Source organism: Polypterus senegalus, chromosome 2, assembly GCF_016835505.1.
Source record: "Polypterus senegalus isolate Bchr_013 chromosome 2, ASM1683550v1, whole genome shotgun sequence".
Lineage (NCBI taxonomy): Eukaryota > Metazoa > Chordata > Cladistia > Polypteriformes > Polypteridae > Polypterus > Polypterus senegalus.
The window spans coordinates 89,621,221-89,640,552 of NC_053155.1; the positions used below are offsets into that span (position 1 = coordinate 89,621,221).

The following is a 19,332-nucleotide window of genomic DNA, read 5'->3' on the forward strand; positions in this document are numbered from 1 at the left end:
TGGTGAGAATGTCTCTGACCAAACAATCAAAAATACAAAGTAGACTTCATGAGGGTGCCCTGAAGGCCTGACGTCCTCTAGTGGGCCCTGTGCTCACTGCTTGGCACTGTGGGGCTTGATTGGCATTTGCAATAGAATACCAGAATTGGCAGGTCCACCACTGGCACCCTATGCTTTTCACAGATGACAGCAGCTTCACCCTGAGCATATATGACAGACATGAAAGGGTCTGGAGAAGCCATGGAGGATGTTATGCTGCCTGTACAATTGTTCGGTTTGGTGCTGGGTCAGTGATGGTATGGTGAGGCATATCCATGAAGGGACGCACAGACCTCTACAGGCTAAATAATGGCACCTTGACTGCCATTAGTTATCGGGATAAAATTCTTGGACCCATTGTCAGACCCTATGCTAATGCAGTGGTTCCGAGGTCCTCCTGGTGCACGATAACACCTGGCCTCATGTGTCAAGACTATGCAGGCAGTTCTTGGAGGATGAAAGAATTGATACCATTGAACTACCTCCACGCTCGCCTGACCTAAATCTAATTGAACACCTCTGGCACATTATGTTTTGGTCCATCCGACGCCATCAGGTTGTACCTCAGACTTTCTAGGAGCTCAGTGATTACCTGGTCCAGATTTGGGAAGAGATCGCCCAGGACAACATCCGTCATCTCATTAGGAGCAGGCCCCGACATTGGCAGGCATTCATAGAAGCACATGGAGGCCATACAAACTACTGAGTACAATTTGGAGTTGTTGCAATGAAATTTTGGCAAAATGGACTAGCTTGCCGCATCCTTTTTTCACTTTGATTTTCACGGTGTCTTTGAATTCAGCCTTCTGTAAGTTGATAATTTTCATTTCCATCAAACGATGTGGCATCCTTTCTTCCTAAAACATTACCCAGTCCATATCAGTATAGGTATCCAGCATGATTTTTTTCCCATTGAGATGTGATGTGTTTTCAAAGTGTTCCTTTAGTTTTTTTTAAGAAGTTTATATTCAGTATATATACACATATGTATGTATGTATATATATAGCTCAAAATAAATATTTCCTGGATCTCATAAATATCCAGGTTTAAAAAACAAGTTCTCCTAACACAGTACAGATCACAGCTAGGCTTCAGGGGTTGTATTACATTTTTCACATCCATTCCACCTGGACACCAAGAAAGTACCATTGCTTTAGTCAAGCAGCTTACGTAAATGAGTATACTGGAGAGCCTGAATGTACATTTCTCCTTTTTGAGCTAGCACACTTCAAATGTCAGTGAACCACGCTGAAACTATTTCCACCCTTTTTATCTTCATTATGTAATCTAACAATGCTGCTGACAACCTTCTCAGCGATGGAACGCAAACACTTCAGGTAAAGTGCTAACAAAATTGATGAGGCTGACATTTTCAAGTCCCACCGCAGACAGGCTTGCTGTGAAAGCTTCCAGTTTAATTTCATAATAGGTCATTAAAAACAAAACAAGCTGAATATTTGGGAGTTTTACTTCCCAGAAATCTGGATAAGGCAAATATTGTGAGTTGGAAATGTGAAATTCCACAGCAGTCCATATCCGTAGTTTCTGAAATATGCTGGTAGAAAGGTAAAACAAACATAAAATAAAGGAATCTACAAATGAACTCTTACCTCTAAAACATGTTCTGCCTGCTGTTCACGGTCTAGTTTTCGGGATGTTGTTGTAATTAGACCTTTAAAATGGAAAAAAAAAGTAAAATGGTTAGAAAGTATGCCACAGTGTAAATGAAACTCAAAGAGCAAGTGGCAAATTATTAGTGCAGTCATACACACTTATGCTTTTTCTTCAGTAAAATGTTATGATCCAACATAAAATAAATTGTTACCTTTGTGGAGGAGATAAAAATAATAACCTAAACCTTAATCAGAATATTCTAATAACAAGAAGAAGGAAAATATTCACCCAACAGAAGAACTGAAGAAGACACCAACCCAACGCTCATAATGCTAAATTTCTACCAAGGCACTTTTGAGGCATTGGCATCAATTAGCAGCACATAAATATTAAATTGCACAATGCACCTGCAATGATACTTAGAAAGAAATCTCACAACTATCATGACTTTTGTTTTCTGAGGATTGATACTCACTGCAGGCATCAGCATTTTCTCTCCAGGTTTTCAGCAGCAAATATTAAAAACTAGCTTGCCAGTTGTTGGTATTTCTGAGCACATGTGCCTATGAGATGATTTACAAAAGTTTTGATTTTTGGACTTTGGTAATAACACATGAGTTAAAAAATGTAGTACATATAATGAAGCGAGTGTTACAAATTCCTGGGGGTGGACAAATATTATCCTTAACTGCCACAAAGCCACGATGGATAATTCTTAAGTATGCAAAATTTGATTAACAGAAATTACATTTTCTGTCAAAAGACAATACAGTATATCTGAAATAATGACTCTTCAAGATCCCTTTCCTCACCAAATGCACGTTTTAGAAAATATTTATCCAAATTGCCAAGAAACCAATCATCATATTATTCTCTGCACAGTCTGGGAAATGGGACAGAACTACATATTAGGAGTGGGGCTGGATGTTGGTGACAAAACAGTCACAAATAATTTTCATTGAGCATTTAATTATTTGTGCCTGCATTTAGACAGTAAGACTGTTACATGCCTCTTTAAAGAAAACATACTGTATACTATGCAGGCATACTTTATGTAGACAGTTTGCACAATTAGATTTGTCATGTTTAGTAGCCATGAATTGGCAATGTTAAATTGGACCGAGAGTGTATACTACAGCTTTTTGTTTGCTGTATTCATTACAGTATACTCTTTGCCTAGACATGTTTTGATAGCTTTGTAGGTTAGATATAACACAGAAAAACATATAAAAATGAATTGTGCAAAAATTACATATAATATAGCAAACAAACAAATTGATCTCCAGCCCTAACTTCCAGCATCACCCTGCTATGTAGGCAAGAGTGAGGACAGTGTCTTATTATTTCTTCTTTTCAATTACTAGGATTTATCCTTTCCTACACTATGAGTAGGCTTTCGATAAGCTTATAAAAGATTGTACCCAATGATAAAACATACAGAAAACATAATGCTAGTCAGAAAAATGTGTTTGTGGAATATGTATGTGAGTAAAGAGTGAAGAGCAACAGACAACGTGCAAGGCAGAGCAAGTGTCAATAATGCAGCACTGGGATATTTTTGAAGTCATAAGGTAGCATATAACAGCGGACTGTCATATGCAAAGCTACCACTTGCTAACAAAGGCATTAAAAGTAGCACACTGGGGGGAAAACATATTGCTTTATTATTAGAAGGCAGCTGCAGAAATTGGAGCATTTCTCATTGATAAATCAAGAAATAATAACAGTCAGTTTGCACACAACACAAAACAGTTTTCATGATTTCTGGGTTAAGTGATAAATGTTGTAGCTTTTTGGTCTCAAAGAGCAGAATATCTTCTTCAGTGTAGCATTTTAAAGAATTGACATTTCTGAGAGAAAGCATGTGAGATAAAACTCTTATTAAACACAGATTGTAGATAAGAAAAGATGACTTTCTCTACTTTTGGTGACAGTCACAAAATTTGTAGTGAACTATGTTGTGATATCATACAGGTACTTAATTTAGTGAAATGAACCTGTTAATGAGTAACTGTGTGAATAACAGGTCACAATTGTGCCTCCTGGAAGAGGAGTAAATCAAACCCAGGGCTGTAGATGTACAAAACAAACTGTTACAATGGTGCCATGGCTTGGATTATTTAGATTGGTCGAACAAGGAAAATCCCTACCAAAGAATATATAATTCAGGTTAGGCTTAAGTAAAGTGAACGTGCTGAAAGAGAAACACACCAGATCAAAAACCCAGACAGTTCCTTCAGTGAAGAGAGGTATGAACTGGCTAACAAGGTTATCTGCCCTTCAACCTGAGTTTGTTTTCTGAGTGACTGACTGCAATGTCTTCAGTTGTGCAAAATTAACCCTAACAGAAAAACAGACTCTTTCAATGCACATTCATTTTCCTTATAATGATAAATTAGATAATGTTGTATAAACAGCCAGTCTATATTTTATGTGTAAAATCACAAGGTGTTTCATATATTCAGAATTATAGCCCACTTCTGGTTTACTGACAAGTGCCTTTACCACTAGTCTGCGCTGTCTGCCTAATAATTCCTGAAGTAATTTAGAGGTTGCAGTATAAGCGTGTGCAGCTAATTTAAACTGTACCATGTAGACTTTTTTTAGATAATTCATAATAACTAAAATGACAATACTAAGCCAGAAGATATAGATTAAAAAGAAGATCAATTCCTTTTTTTCTCTGATTAAATTATCAGAATAAAATAGCAACTTGCAAATTATGTATTAGAGACAAAACAAAACATGGAGAGGAAACCTGTTTACAAAAAAAGAAATCTGAGTAATTAGTATTTTAATAATGAGAAATACTTTGAAAAATTACACTAAAGGCTGCATAAAGAGTAGTGTGTTCTTAATTATGTAAATTACAAGTGAAAACTAAAATTATTGGTCAATGGGAAATTAATATGTGAATAAGAAAATGATACTTGGGAAATTTGTTTTCAGGTATCAGGCAGGATATTAACCATGATATTAAACTGACACCAGTACAAGGTTATTATAGGGCAGTACAAATCACAGTATTACAAAGGTTAGGGACAGGGAGTACCGTCCTTCTAAACCATCAAGACTTGCCACTGCAAGCTGTCCTACAATTTAAAGCAAATTGAGTACATTGAATTTTCAAAAGAAGACACACTCTACCCAAGTCATCTAAGGTATTTGTCTTCTTTCTAGCAGTGCTGCTGTTCTAATTCCAGCATTCTTTAAGCCAACAGGCTGCTAAAATGACCCTGAAGTTTCTCTACGCATGTAGTGCAATACAGTTAGTCCACTGTGATTTGCCCTTTTGGCAAAATGACCATCCATACTCAGCACCTTAAGCTATTATTTTATCCTACCAAGACATTTTCTTAATATTATATTGGAACAGAGAAACAAAATTATTTTGCAGAAAAAGCCAGACTGGTTTCCTCCCAAAATGATCATACCTTTATGGTATATCCAATCCTTTGAAAGCTGTACATCACTGTGATTAATACTTTTAATTGTTTATTCAAACATATATATGACTAGCTATATATATAATTCACTAAAGGCACGCAAGACACTGAGCACAAGCAAGACACTGAGGGCACGCAAGACAGTGAGCGCAAGCAAGACAGAGCCCCACCCGCCAACTCTAACCCTCCTACCGCATCATGGAATACGCACGACAGAGCCATGCATGCCAACTGTAACCGTCCTCCTGAGTCCAGCGTCGCTCTCGAGGCACGCAACAACTCACCAAACACAGCCTCAATCGCTTTCGTCTGTGCAGAAGTCCACATGCACCTCTGAGCCATGTTGACTTTACACTGCACGCAAGACAGAGAGCCACGATCGCCAACTCACAGAGCCCCGTCCACTAACTCTAACTAAGGGCAAGCAAGACAGAGAGCGCACGCAAGAAAGAGAGTCACGCCTGCCAACTCACAGAGCCCCGCCCACCAACTCTAAGACCATGGGATACACACGTATTTAGTGTATAAATGTATTTAAATAATTGCATGTAAATGATTCGCCAAAATCTGTTGTCTGTAAGCGATACTGTTTAAAACGTTATTGTTTTTTCATCAGAAAACCCGGTTTCTACGTCTACCTGTATAAGTTTAAATGGCACGCAATAGGGCGGATGCGCTGACTTATCATGTCGACTGGGCAACACAGTGAATGCGGCGTCTATCTATATATGTCTATGTTTTCCGTAGCCTGCTACAGGAAGGTACTCTCTTGACCACTGGCATTGGTTTCGCTCCTTGCAATTTTTGTTATACTGCGACGGTGATTTCCTAAGCCTTTATTATACTGAATTCCTTTCTCACCGTTTTCCTTTCCTATACGGCGGGCTTCGGCTAGTTTAATATATTTCAATATTTCACACCTAGATTTAGCTTGCACAGAATAAAGCACTTTAGCTTCTATTGAGAATAGGTGTTGCAAAATAAGGCTTCTTAAAAATGTAAACATGAAGCGAAAACTTACAGAAAAACAAGACTACAGCTGCTGGCCTGCAGCCTACAAACTGACAGAATTTCTCATCAGAGTGCGAAAAGGGGGTGTGTATGGAGTTGTATCACTTCCTGGGCTGTAAAGGGCATTTGAATAAGATGATAAAAGGGGCAAAGCTACAATACTTTGTTGCCGCTGCCCTATTGTCCATCCATCCATCCATTATCCAACCCGCTGAATCCGAACACAGGGTCACGGGGGTCTGCTGGAGCCAATCCCAGCCAGCACAGGGCACAAGGCAGGAACTAATCCTGGGCAGGGTGCCAACCCACCACAGTGCCCTATTGTGTTTTAGATTAAACAGAACTTTATTTTCATGGTTTAATGTCAGAGTGCTGTCCTGTGGAAAGTCTTCAAGCTAGTCAGCCTTTGGACCCATTATCCAAACCGCACTGACAAAGCTAGAGAGACAAACCTGAGCCTCAAATAAGAAGCTTGCCCTTGTTCCTTCTGTAGCAAACACTCTTACTTGACGATGTAGATGTGGTGTTTTTTTCCCTTTGTAAATCAACATTAAAAATGAAGCTGGGGCTATTTCCTTTCTTCAGTGTTTGAATGTTTTGTTCTCAGTTGCCTGTTCTGAAATGCGTGTGATCATTTCTTTTCAATTTTTTTCTTTGTGTTTGTGTTTTGTGATATTTAACTTACTCAACGTTAGACACGAGCATCCTTCGGGCTGTAAAAACAGTGCTAAAAGCGTTAGTCTTGAGTGTCACTCGGGCAACGTTATAGACGTGTCTCCCATAAGACCCGAAGTTTACTCGGGCTGTAATAGTGTCAACAGTGGTAGTGCCAAGCAAATCTTGTGCAAGCACCAGGCCCAAATGTTACCTGGGCAACGTTATAGATGAGTTTTCTACTTGCCTTAAAATGCCATCATGTAAGAAATGCCTCTTATCAGCAGTGATGTCAAAGTGAATCTGTCTTCAGGCAGTGAACCTAAAACAGTCAGTGAAACCAAAGGTGATTCTAAGAATCCGAAAGTGACGTCACTTACATCATTGTTGTTTGTATCATTATTATACTTTCTACACTTCTAACTTTGTACTTTTAGTGTTTTGCATGTTATACAGTGGAAAGATGAGATTTAATAAAAATGTTTTTTTGAGAAAAAATTGTAATGCTAAGAAGGCTACAATATAAACCATACTAACACATATATGAACTACAAACATGTAAACATTTTCAACACACTTTACAATATATTGTACACAGCCAGTGGCGTTTTTGGAATGAAAATTCTGGAGTGGCCAATCCTGAAACATTAACTTATTGCACCTAACTACCTAACATATGACCCTCTTTTTCTAATAATCAGTGATTCATAAAGTCACATTACAAAAAATAAAATTATGGTATGCTGGCACGTGGTCTGTCTCAATTTACATTGGATCATTGTGATACCCTCTGACACTGCCATCATTGGATAAAATGCAGAAGTACAGATTTAAATGTAAAGTAAAGTGAGAGCCTCACAACAACACACTCTCCAGGAAAATCTATTGGCTATGAATTGCTAATATTCAAACAGCAACACCACGGGTTTAGAATCAAGAAGATTGAAGTGAAGATGGACAAACCACAATAAGATGGAAAGAATATGTAGACTACATACACTGCATGACTCAAACACAAGACACTGGGGCTGTTTGGTAGCAGCACTAAACACCATGTGGCCAGGAGCATTTGCACAAGGCCAACATACAATTGAGAAAACAATTTTCTTTGTACCCATTCTTTTTGCACCAAGAGTCTGAATTTCTTTGAAGCAGGTGTGAGGAGTATACAGAAGGTTTCCTAGGTAGCTTTTTCAAATTTAGCATGGTCTGGCAGTCCTCCTCATTCTGAGGAATGCAATATCTTGTGCTCAGTGCATTTCTTATGTTGATTTGCTTTCTTTCTTTTTTCTTTCACATCACTGTGGCTACCTTTAACTGACCAAATGGTACTGGACATGTCTTACCTTTTTGTTTCCTTGCACTACACAGGACATTTCAGGGCCAACAGAACTAGCCCCATGAGCCAGAAACATACTTGCAGTACAGAGCAAGAGGAAAATTTCAATTACTACAAAAAAGAGTAATTTCTTCTACATAAGAAATATCATTGAGCATATAACAAAAAATCTGTAGCATATTGTATATATAAAACACTAATGTCTGCCACATGATTCCGTGCAAACTAATGGGGCTAGAACCTTAATCATGACCTTAATCAAAAGCTTATGACTTGATATGTTCTGGAAATGTAATAAAAATAGGTAGGAGTGACGTAGTGGGCACTTTACTGAACAGAAACATTTATTGTAACTAAAGCTGAACTGCTGCAAGCCTATTTATTGATACTCCTCCAGGACATGGTTCATATGTGTTCAGAATCCATAATCAAGTTTAAGTTCTTACGTTTGCAAACAATGGACAGAGAATTTACTTTTATTTATAAGCTTCTTGAAGCATTTCTTGTAGGACTGTGGGAATATGTATTTCACTAGTTAGATATAAATTGCTTAAGGTGACAAAGTTATTGATTGTTGAAAATGTTTCAATAATACATTATATACATTACATACATACATAACATTACTGAGGGATGCTGAATACTTATTTTTGCACAACATCTGGTGGGGTTCTAAACACCACTATATACAATATCAAACATTAAATATGAACACCAGAACATACATAGCATTTTACATTGAGACTGTTAAATAAAATATCTTCTAAAATATAGCAGTAAAAGTAGTCATATATACACAATGTTATTTTCTTTATTTTTTTTTTTATCAAAAAATAGATTACAAAGCAGTCCGATTTACAGCTAAAAGAAAAAGGACTCAATTCAGTATCACTTCTAATAAGTGGTGTTATCACAAAGGGTTTATAAATAACGTCTTTCGTGGTGAGTACTATAGCATTGTGGATCTCTAAGGGTGGTCCAAGGCCTGTTCTACTCCACTTTCTTTAATGAACTTTCTCACTGGGCTACATGGAACGGCCCAAAGTCAACCACCATGGCACATCTTCATCACCATTCTTATAAACAATAACATCTTTTACTTCTACTCCAGCCCTTTCTGCCCTGCTCCTGTTTATGTGATTGCTCTCTTGACACTTCTTTAAACTCACAGTCTCTCTCCCATCTAACCAAACTCCATCACTAGATGGAGCTCACTGTAACTTAAATTCACCTTGACGTCCACCTAAAAAGAACCCCCTGACAACAACAATACTTTAAGTACCTGTGGTCACTAATAAATTCATCTTCTGCTTTATTAATTTTTCCAGTCTGCTAGCCAAAGCACTATCTTTAGAGCCAACAGTATGGACCAATGGAGTTTGAAACGCAAATTGAGCCATTTTAGGTTTGAATGTGTGTTGAGTACGTAGCAGGCAACAGAAGCAAATAGGGATGCCTGCACACTTCTTGGACCTGAGACTGTAGAATAGAGGAGACAATGTAGTAGCTACAGGCGTTCTCAAGTTTTGGAGCAGAAGTACGAAAATAGGCATGCAACAGTGAAAACAACTGAAGAGCGACACAAGTTTGGAGGCATCCCATTAGTGCCAAAGTTTTAGCTATCATTCCTAGGGCATCTCTAGAGACAATTACAGAGGGAGCAGAACATGCTCCTAATTTAGGCAAATGTTTTGAAACACTGGGTTGCTAATCTGTAATTTGACTTTCAGATCTTCCTCACTGAAGCAATTGTCATTACAGTATTTTCACATTAGCACATATATTGTAATGTAACATTTACACTAGTAAGTGGGGGTTTGCTATAGGTGTCCGGACAAAGTGGTCCTCAGTCTAAATTATTTTAAGAACCACTGCTATGACAAAGAACTTTACAAAGCTATCTGTACAAGTTCTGGAGTACAAAGTAGCTGCAAAAATGGAAGTACAGCTACTCTCCTAAACAGAAGCTGTTTGATGGCATTTCTTTAATGTCAAGTTTAGTTAACCTTGCATTAAATAGCAACATTCTGAGGCACACTTAATTAAAATGAGGCATATGTTATCCATGATTATCACAGAAGTATATATTTACACTCATGTACAAATTATATGCATAACATTTTTAAAATGTGGAAGGATGATTCAGATATTCCTTCTTCAGTGGCATGGCAAATCTTATTAACTATTTATCAACAGCATGTTAGTCCTCTGTTCATATTCTCCAGGTTATAAAGGATTTATAATGGTAATGTAAAAATGGTAATGTGGGGGAACTACTGTTTGCAAAAAAAGCCCTTTCATGCATAATTTCTATTCTTACTGTGCTGTGTTTTGATTGAGTGAGACTTGCTAATTGTAAGACTCTCAGCAAGATGCTGTATTGCTGCACCTTCAATAACCTAAAAATCTGAACGATTAAACAATTATGCCATTCCTTCACAACATGGGAATCTGAAAATTCTGACAGCCTCTTTAAGAGACACATGCTAACCACAAATAAAACATGTAGCCAGGGTGGGTGGGACTGTGTCTAGGAATAAGTAATGGGAGTCACATTGCTTGCGGTTCAGTGAAGTGATGCATAGATGGAAGCTCGGGGCACAACGACATAACTGGCATAGAAATCACTCAGGCTGGGCTCCCACAGGCCTGGGCGTCTAACACATGCACCAAACTGCCACTGTGGCCTCATCTTCTTCCCCTTAAAATAAAGGGAGCAGCAGCATAGACACATGCACATACTGCCAAAAGGAAGAACAATGTGGCTCATAATAACACCGCATTGTTACACTGTACACTGTTGGCGAGAGGCTTTGCATATATTACAAAGCACAGTGACCTACATTCAGAGAGCACCACTATAGCGACAGCCCGTTGTGAACTCATTCACTGAGAAGTATTAACAGGCTTTAAGGAATGTGTCTCTCAGCTCCTTCTTCCTTCTAGTCAGCAAAGCTTTTCTTTTCAAAGGAAGTTACTGAAACGTTTACATATTACTTAATTGTCTGCAAGTCTTGATTTCTATTAACTTCCAATAAATGAGAAAGCCTAGTGCAATTAAACATTTTTTCTATAGTTCTGTGTTTAAACAAGGCTATTAAAAGGTTAAGTATTAATAATAAAACAAGCATTACAAAATGTTACAGTCTTAAATGTCACAGGATTACATAAACAATACAAAATGTAAAGAGAGCTTCGATGAGCTAGCTGGGATTGTTGGCTTAAAAGTGCGAGATTTAATTTTTTCTGTTTCTGTTATTTTCTACATATATATCCATTCACACACATGCAAACATACTGTACATATACAGCCAATTGTAAAAGAGCGCTTCTGTGGTTAACACAGTTGCCTTACAACTCCGGAGAATGGGTTGACATTTCAGACCTAGTTACTACTGCTGTGGAATTTGCACATTCTGCCTGTATCTGTGTTATTTTTTCTTTGTATAAATACAGATTTGCATGTTGGTGTAGTTGGTGACTTTAAAATAAGCCAAGTGTGAATAACTGTGACTATGTGTGTGTATGTAACCTGTTATGAACTGGTGGCTTGTTCAGATTTAACCTTTCCTGTTGCGATAGATGCCTTAGACCTGGAATTGAATAAGTGGATATTGTACAGTAAATGAATTAAAGGAATGAAGGAATTATATATGTATTGTGGCCTGGTGTGGTAATGACAACATAGGACTTGCAGCAAGACAGTTTGGGGCAAGACACGGAACAAAAGAAAAGAACTTAAAAGATACTGCTTATTAGCGAGTGCCCCTCTTATGGGAATTCAACCAGACGATTGTTAGTCGTCTGCTTTAGCGGAGTTCCGCCTTGCGGTTTGCTCTGGCCAAAATGTGACATCTCCAGTCTAGGAAACCCAGGATCTTATATTGGCAGGACTAGAAGGGTAGGGCCAAAGAAAGGAAAGAAAGAGAAGACAGTGCCCTCTCGTCTTGGTGGAAAGCCTAATGGATTATGGACTGCCGTGTTCTATTTTGACCCTAGAGCTGCTACTTTTATTTGATTTATTTTCCTTTGATCAAAGAGGAATGACTGAGAAGATGGGCACTACCACACATTTGTCCAATCCACAGCTCAAAAAAAAGTCAGCCAGATGATGCTAGACCACACCGTAGACCTTCTAAGCCACTCCCCTTCCATGTCTGGCTATATGTACTGAGGTCAGAGTCTTTATTTCGACCCTTGAAAAAGCAATAGAGTGAAAAGGAGAACGCAGGTTTCTCTCTAGCTATAGCTGCAATACTATTGTTACTGTTAATGGCCATTATATAAACAAACAACACAATGTCACACATGTACATTTGTACATCTTCCTGACTCAGCTAAGGTAAGCGATACCACTCTTGCATGGGGGGGGTTGTCACTATCTGTATCTTCTTGCCCTAACCACACCTACAGAATGCCCTGGAAATTATTGGCTCATTTGACAACCAAGATCTTGAAACTGTCAGACTTCCTATAAGACCTTTAGCAACACAATCCAGGCAAAGAGTCTACTTGTTTGGGCTGGTTTCTTTTCAGCTGTTTTTGATGTTTTGCCAAAGTACACACTTTTGCTTTCTTTTGTTTATTCATTAAATGGGGTTACCCATTTTTTCCCCCAATACTTATTGCATTGTTGTAGTCTGTCTGCTCAGTCACACCCCCAAATACACATAAGAACTTCTGGCTTGGATAGTTAAGAGCTGCTACTGTCAATAACAGGTTTGTAGGTGTCAGTATGATAAAGATGTACCACAGGTTTACATTTAAAGGCATTAACATTTGAATACAGGAGGTCCAGCTTGCTGTGTCTACAAAAGGAACCTGTTATTAGAAGTTTGTTCCATCCTAAGAACCCTGTGCTACTAGGATTAGCTCTGTCTCTAATCAACCCTGAAATGGATAAAAGCAGGCTTCAAAATTTTATTTTATGTGTATATACGAGGTGTGATCAAAAATACAGTGAATGTTTTGAAAAAAGAAACGTTTATTGCCATAAAAGATTTACAGCTACTAGTCACCCTCAAAATACTCTCCTCCATTTCGAATGCACTTATCCGAACGCTCCTGCCACTTTTGCGAAGCAGTTCTAGAAGTTCTCTTTCAAGAGTGTCTTCAGTTGGGCTGTCGTGGCTGCCTGAATGTCCTCAATGGATTGAAACTGTTTGCCTTTCATGGTCATTTTCAATTTAGGGAGCAGCCAGAAGTCGCATGGTGCCAGATCTGGCAAATAAGGTGGATGCGGACACAGCGTAATGTTTTCATTCAACAGAAATTGTTGTACTAGAAGGGATGTGTGAGAAGGAGCGTTGTCATGATGAAGAATGAAACTGTTTCAACATTTTTCTTGGTTATTGATGTTGAAGGACATCCTGATGTTTTCTTGTCTTCAACGGAGTCAGATCCATTATGAAATCGATCAAGCCACTTGTAAACAGTCTTAATTGTCGGTGCAGTGTCACCATAAACCGATTTTAACATCTGATGGGTTTCCTGAGCTTTTTGCAATTTGAAACTAAATATTATGTTAATGCTTTGCTCAATATCCATTATTAACAACAAACTTGAAAAACACACTAGAACTCACAAACGACTGAGAGTATCAAACAAGTTGAAACTTGTCACAAACTAGGCTTTAGGATAGACATGTCAGAACCTGCATTGAATTGTTTTGTGTTGCTCTTGGATGGTGCTCTACATCAACATTCACCTTACTTTTTAATCACACCTCGTATACATACTATATATATAGTCATGCACATGCACGTAGGGGACTGCTTAAGGGCTCTGTCAATTGTAATTCCCTACCATTCCAGGGGCTGATGATGTGTCCTAATGCCTTTTCTCTTACTCCCTCTGCAGACCCAGAAAAGTGATAGCTGTAAAACCTCTGAAGTAACTTCAGGTGTATGTCCGCCTGGACTCACTTCTTCCTACCAAAAAGACTTAAGACCAAAAGATCCACCATTTGCTTCAATTATATGGGGTCACCAGGGTGGTGTCCCAACTCTTTACAGTGGTCTGTGATTAAACCTGATCAATCCAGTTCAAAGTTGTGAAAACATGCAACCACACATCCCTACCCACCCTAACACATCATCAGTTTAGAGTCCCCAACCTAACACAAGCCTTTAAAATGTGGGAGGAAAATGGAGTACATGGGGAGGACCCACACAGGGATCATGGGGTACAAGAACCTATCCCAATAGCATTAGGTGCAGTACCGGACCAACATTACACAGAGTAGCAGATCATTGCAGAACCTAGTCACACATATAAATACACATCCTTAGTCTCTCTCACACAAAGCCAGTTTATAGTCCCATTAATATGGCTCTTACATCCTTGTAAGGTAGCAGACAAACTTAACTACTCAAAGGAAAGCCCATCCAGACATGGGGTGAGGGTGCAAACTCCACATGGTCAATGTGAAATTTGAACCCCAGATCCTGCATCTGTGAGGCAACAACACCAATCACTATGCCACTGTCTTTATTTGCTCTCATTATTTTTTACATAGGTCACCTTTGATCTAAATTTGTATTTGGTGCATCAGCACACTTGATACATCCTGAGGCTTGAAAAGCTTTACATTAGTTTTCTTAAGTGGGAGTTTGCATTTCTTATTCCAGTCTAGCTCTTCTATATGATAATTTCCTTATCAAGATAAAAAAAAAATCCCACAAAAGCACAACTGTGCTAATGCAACACTGGAAAGATAAAAAAAGGATTTAGCAGGTCAGTGGGCTATTGTCCGGATGATGATGTTGATTAATGATGTCTAAGAGCTCAGGGTGAAGATCATGCTTAGCAATTGGAGGCACATATCGAAGGGAAATGCTCCTACCAAGTACACAGAAATGAGCGATTTAGTTTCTGAGAATCCCAGCTATTGTTGTTTTTATTATTTACTGAAACTGAAAAGTTGCTCCCCCATATCTGATTGCAATGCTTTTTTCTATAAAGAAAAACGAAAATCACAAATGATGCTGAATGAGCTCCTTGAACAGAAGTCATGTTTGCCCTAAAACATAATGCCTTGAAGAGATGGGAAAAAAGTGCTAATTATCTTAGCAGCATCAGGCGGAAAATAATAATAACCTGCAGCTAATCCATCAACCACCTGATCATTTCAAGTGCAGCACCGCAGAGCATTAAACTGCACCACTTAACGGGGTGGATATTTCTAAATGACGGCTATAAGAGCCCGAGTACTAGAAATTGCCTATACAGCTCAGAATCTCCAATGGAGATTATTTTTTGCAATTCAGAAGATTAAATACAGTAGAGGTACAAAGAAAGCTGCCGAGCACAGCACTAGCGATGGTGAGAAAAAAATTAGAGTTATTATTCCTAAGGAGATGGTATCGTTCATTCAATTTGCTTTACATGCAATAGAGTGCAGCAGCCCTGTACTTTTTTTTATTTCTACTTTGTGCCAAAAAATAAATGATTCATTCAGGCAAATTTCAAATTGGGAGTATCTGATTAAGAAAGAATTAAAAGCAAAAAAAGAAAGAAAGTCACTCTCTCCCAAAAGGCTGCCAGAGTTGGGAATTCAGTTTGCTGTCAAAACAAAACCCGCCAAGAAACAGGTCTTTATTTCAGTTGGGATAAACTGATGTTTTACTTCCCAGCATTCCAAGAATGAGACATGTTGTTGCTAGTATAAACATTCTGGCAAGCTCTGTGATATTTCTGAGATGTGTCCAGTGCTTAACTTTTTCAGTTGGGATTCTTTATGAGGAAGGTGTGAGGAAGAGAAATTAAAACTGCAACAGGAGTTAAAGAATAAATGCACACAGATCACTTCTGCTGTTAAGAGTAAACATGAAACGACGGATCCCGTCATGGTCTGCTACAGAGAAACAAATCTTTAATCTAACCCAGTTTTGTGTGCATCACATCTCAGGGGAAAGTTGTTTTCTTGAAGGGGTCACTTCTCTTAGTCATGACACCCCCTCCATCACTGCTACTAACCCCTTCTTTCAGCTTTTGTGCCATATGAATGAGAAAGGCTGGAGACTTCAGGAACTTTGAACGCCAAGGTCTTGGCACCCGTTGCTAGGGATTACATCATCATTTGGTTCATCCATTCAAATTGAGAGTCTTATTGAAGTCATCAATCAGTGCAGGCTCTTTTCACAAGTCTCTAATTTATTCAAACACCCCAACCCCCTCGACCAGGTCATAACGGAATCTGGCCCGAAGCCACTGCTGCAAACTGAGATGCTACTTGATATCATACAGAAGACAAAAAAAAAAAACCCCAAAAATGGCTCTCAAAATTGTTCAGGTTTACCTCATTTTACAAATGGAGATGTTTGATATTTAGTTTCTTATGATTCTCAAGTTGTCACTTTTATCATTGTTTTTGTTGTTAACAGGACAATAACAACGACATTTTGAAAAAGGTATGTAAATATATCTTTAGCATTAGACTTGATATGCAGAGCTGTAAAGGTACCATATAGGAGGAGAAAAGGCTTAAGCGAAGAAAGGATGGTTTCTGTTGGCACAAAGTGCAGTAGGCAATAGGCATCTTCCAAATGACTCTGTTTTTTATTTGCATTTTTACATACTATAAATCCACACATACATCCATTTCCCGAATCTGCTTAATGAAATTTAATGTTGTAGAGAGCTGGAGTGTATGGCAGAAACTAAACCTAGACTAGGCAGGAACACACTCACCAAGGGCCAATACACCAGTTAACCTAATATACATGTGTTTTGGTGTGGGAGGAAGCCCAAGTGCCAGGTGAAAGAACCATAGGCAGGACGTGCAAATTTTAAAAAGACAGTGGCTGGCTCAGGATCCAAAAACAGACTTGTGAACTCACTGTTGAACTATTGTGCCACTACTTTGTTTTACATATTGCTTTGTAAAATTTGTTATTTCTTCTGTGTTTTGGGTCCTCCGTGTTCTGAGATTGCACCTTCCCCCTGTATCTGTGTGGGTTTCCTCCAAATTCCTCCCACAGTCCAAAGACATGCAAGTTAGATGGATAGACAACATACTTAATTGGCCCTAGTGTGTGTTTGCCCTGTGATGGACTGGCATCCTGTTTGTTTCTGCCCTGTGCTGGATGGGATAGGCTCTTAGTCCATCCCCCATAAACCAGGTCTAGATTAAGTGGGTTAGAAAACAACAGGGCAAACCAGCATATCTTGAATAGAAATTAAAAAATAATCTGCCTTATGTGTGATAACAACAATCCTTTTGGATGCCTGATGGTGCAGCAGTTAGTGTTGCTTCCTCTGATCCAACATTCTAGGTCACTATCTGTGTGGAGTTTACATTTTCTCTACATGTCTGTCTGCTTTTTTCAGGGTAAATCCGAATGACATGTAGGTTAAATTAATTGGTGTGTCTAAATGGATCGCATAATGAAAGATGTGTGTGAGTTGGGCCCATGATGAATTGGCACCTCATTGAAGGGCGGCTCCTGCCTTGATCCAACCGTTGTTAGGTTAAATAGGTGCGATTTCGATTAAACTGGTTTGTGTTATGTTCTGTGTTCTGTGTTCAGTTCTATAAACTGTTATGTTCTGTAACAACAGTCTTTTAGATTAAAAAACTATAATAAGTTCTAACAGGTGTGATGAATGAGGGAGCAATCAAAAAAGTAAGAATTTTGCTCTGCATATGAGTGTTAAACATGTTTCCACAAAATTCAACAGAGAGAATGGGACCTCACATAAAAATTTGCTTCTGGATATGTACAATCTGTGTTTCTCTTGTACCGACTTCAAACAAACCTTTTTCCTTGAGCTATGGTTGATAACCTTTGGTAGAGTGAGGGCACTTAGAAATGTCTGTACATTCTGAGCAGAAGAGGTTTAGGTCAAAAGCTACAGCAACTCATAATCTATTAGAAAGTGCAACAGGGATAGTAACCTGGGCTTCAAGCTCAAAAACATGATTAAAACAAATACATTTTTCATTCTGCTTATTCTTGGAAAAAGAATACATAGCTTGGAAACTAGAGAAGCTGTAGAAAATGTAATCTTCTTTTAAGATGTACTAAATAAATGATATACTTTACCTTAAAAGCATGTATGAAGGGACTCCTCTTTGGTTTCTACCCTGCAATGCTAGGTTCAGTCTGTTCAAAGTACAATATTCAGTATAAATGAAGTATCTAGGAGTATACTTTCCTATTCAGTTTTACTCATTAAACAGTGTGAATGCACTCCAAAACAATGATGAAGAGATAAAAGTCTTGCTCCTGGAAACTCAGATACTAAACCAGGTGTAATAAAATGCCAGTTCATCTGCCAGGTAAGACTCAGGCACTCCATGGCATTGTACGGGAAAATGTGAACTCAGAAAGTGGCAACATGGATGGGACACTAGTGCATCTCTGGGCAAAAACAGTACAAAGAAAGTAAGGTTACTTAAAAAGCAGAAAATTATGAGTACTTTCCCAAAATGTTTATTTAAAATATTAACCACAGTAAAACTAGTGGAGACCTAGGGTCCCAGGCAAAGTATGTCTGGGGTTTGAATCACAGTGTGAGGAGGCAGATTCCTACTGCATTAGAACCTAAGACACAATTGGAAATGCAAGTGGGGAACATTTGTATCTTGGGCAGCATTCAATAGTTATTACTACACACAGCAGAGGCCAAGCACTGTGATCACACATGATACTAAAAAATTAAACTTAATTCACAATACACAGGTGGTATCTAATACCTCTCATGGGCCCTATTTAGCAGATATTGCCAATAGTTAAAGGAGGAAATGACTAGCTTTATGAACTAGAAGATAAAACCAAGCAGATCCAAGTATAGAAAAGCTAGCAAAAATAACCAGGGTTAAGGCAATAGTCAAAATGGCAGGACAAGATATTAGAAATCATGAAATTCCACAAAGCTCCAGAGAAGCAAAAAGAAGAGAGTGGTGTCAGAAAAGACCAAATCAAAGGCAAAGATCAAAGATTACACCATGCAGTGTGATGTGAGGGTTGAGGAGCTCACTGGTGGAAGGAACTACTTGAAGAATACCCACTTACTTAAAAAAAAGACAAGTAAAGGATGGATTTAAGTTCAGAAACTTGAAAAGGCACAAAAAAGTGAAGATCGTAAATTAAGAAATAAATATGAAAGAAAGGGCTGCATGGTCTAAGCATTATAGGTACCAAGAAATCAAACATTTTGGCATTTGACATTTTGTTTAAAAAATTAACTTTTCATCCATCTGCTCAAGCTCATCAGGAAATCGT

The 19,332-nt window shown here is 38.4% G+C and overlaps 1 protein-coding gene across 4 annotated transcripts in view; it reads right to left on the reverse strand.

Annotated features, from left to right (window-relative positions):
- The window catches only part of fat3a (FAT atypical cadherin 3a), a 534,981-nt gene that overhangs the window by 179,035 nt on the left and 336,614 nt on the right, over positions 1-19,332 (reverse strand). For all 4 annotated transcript variants that reach the window (XM_039744151.1, XM_039744150.1, XM_039744149.1 and 1 more), the window contains exon 4: positions 1,651-1,712. In XM_039744151.1, the coding sequence (XP_039600085.1) occupies positions 1,651-1,712 (62 nt within the window). The remainder of the gene's footprint in view (positions 1-1,650; positions 1,713-19,332) is intronic.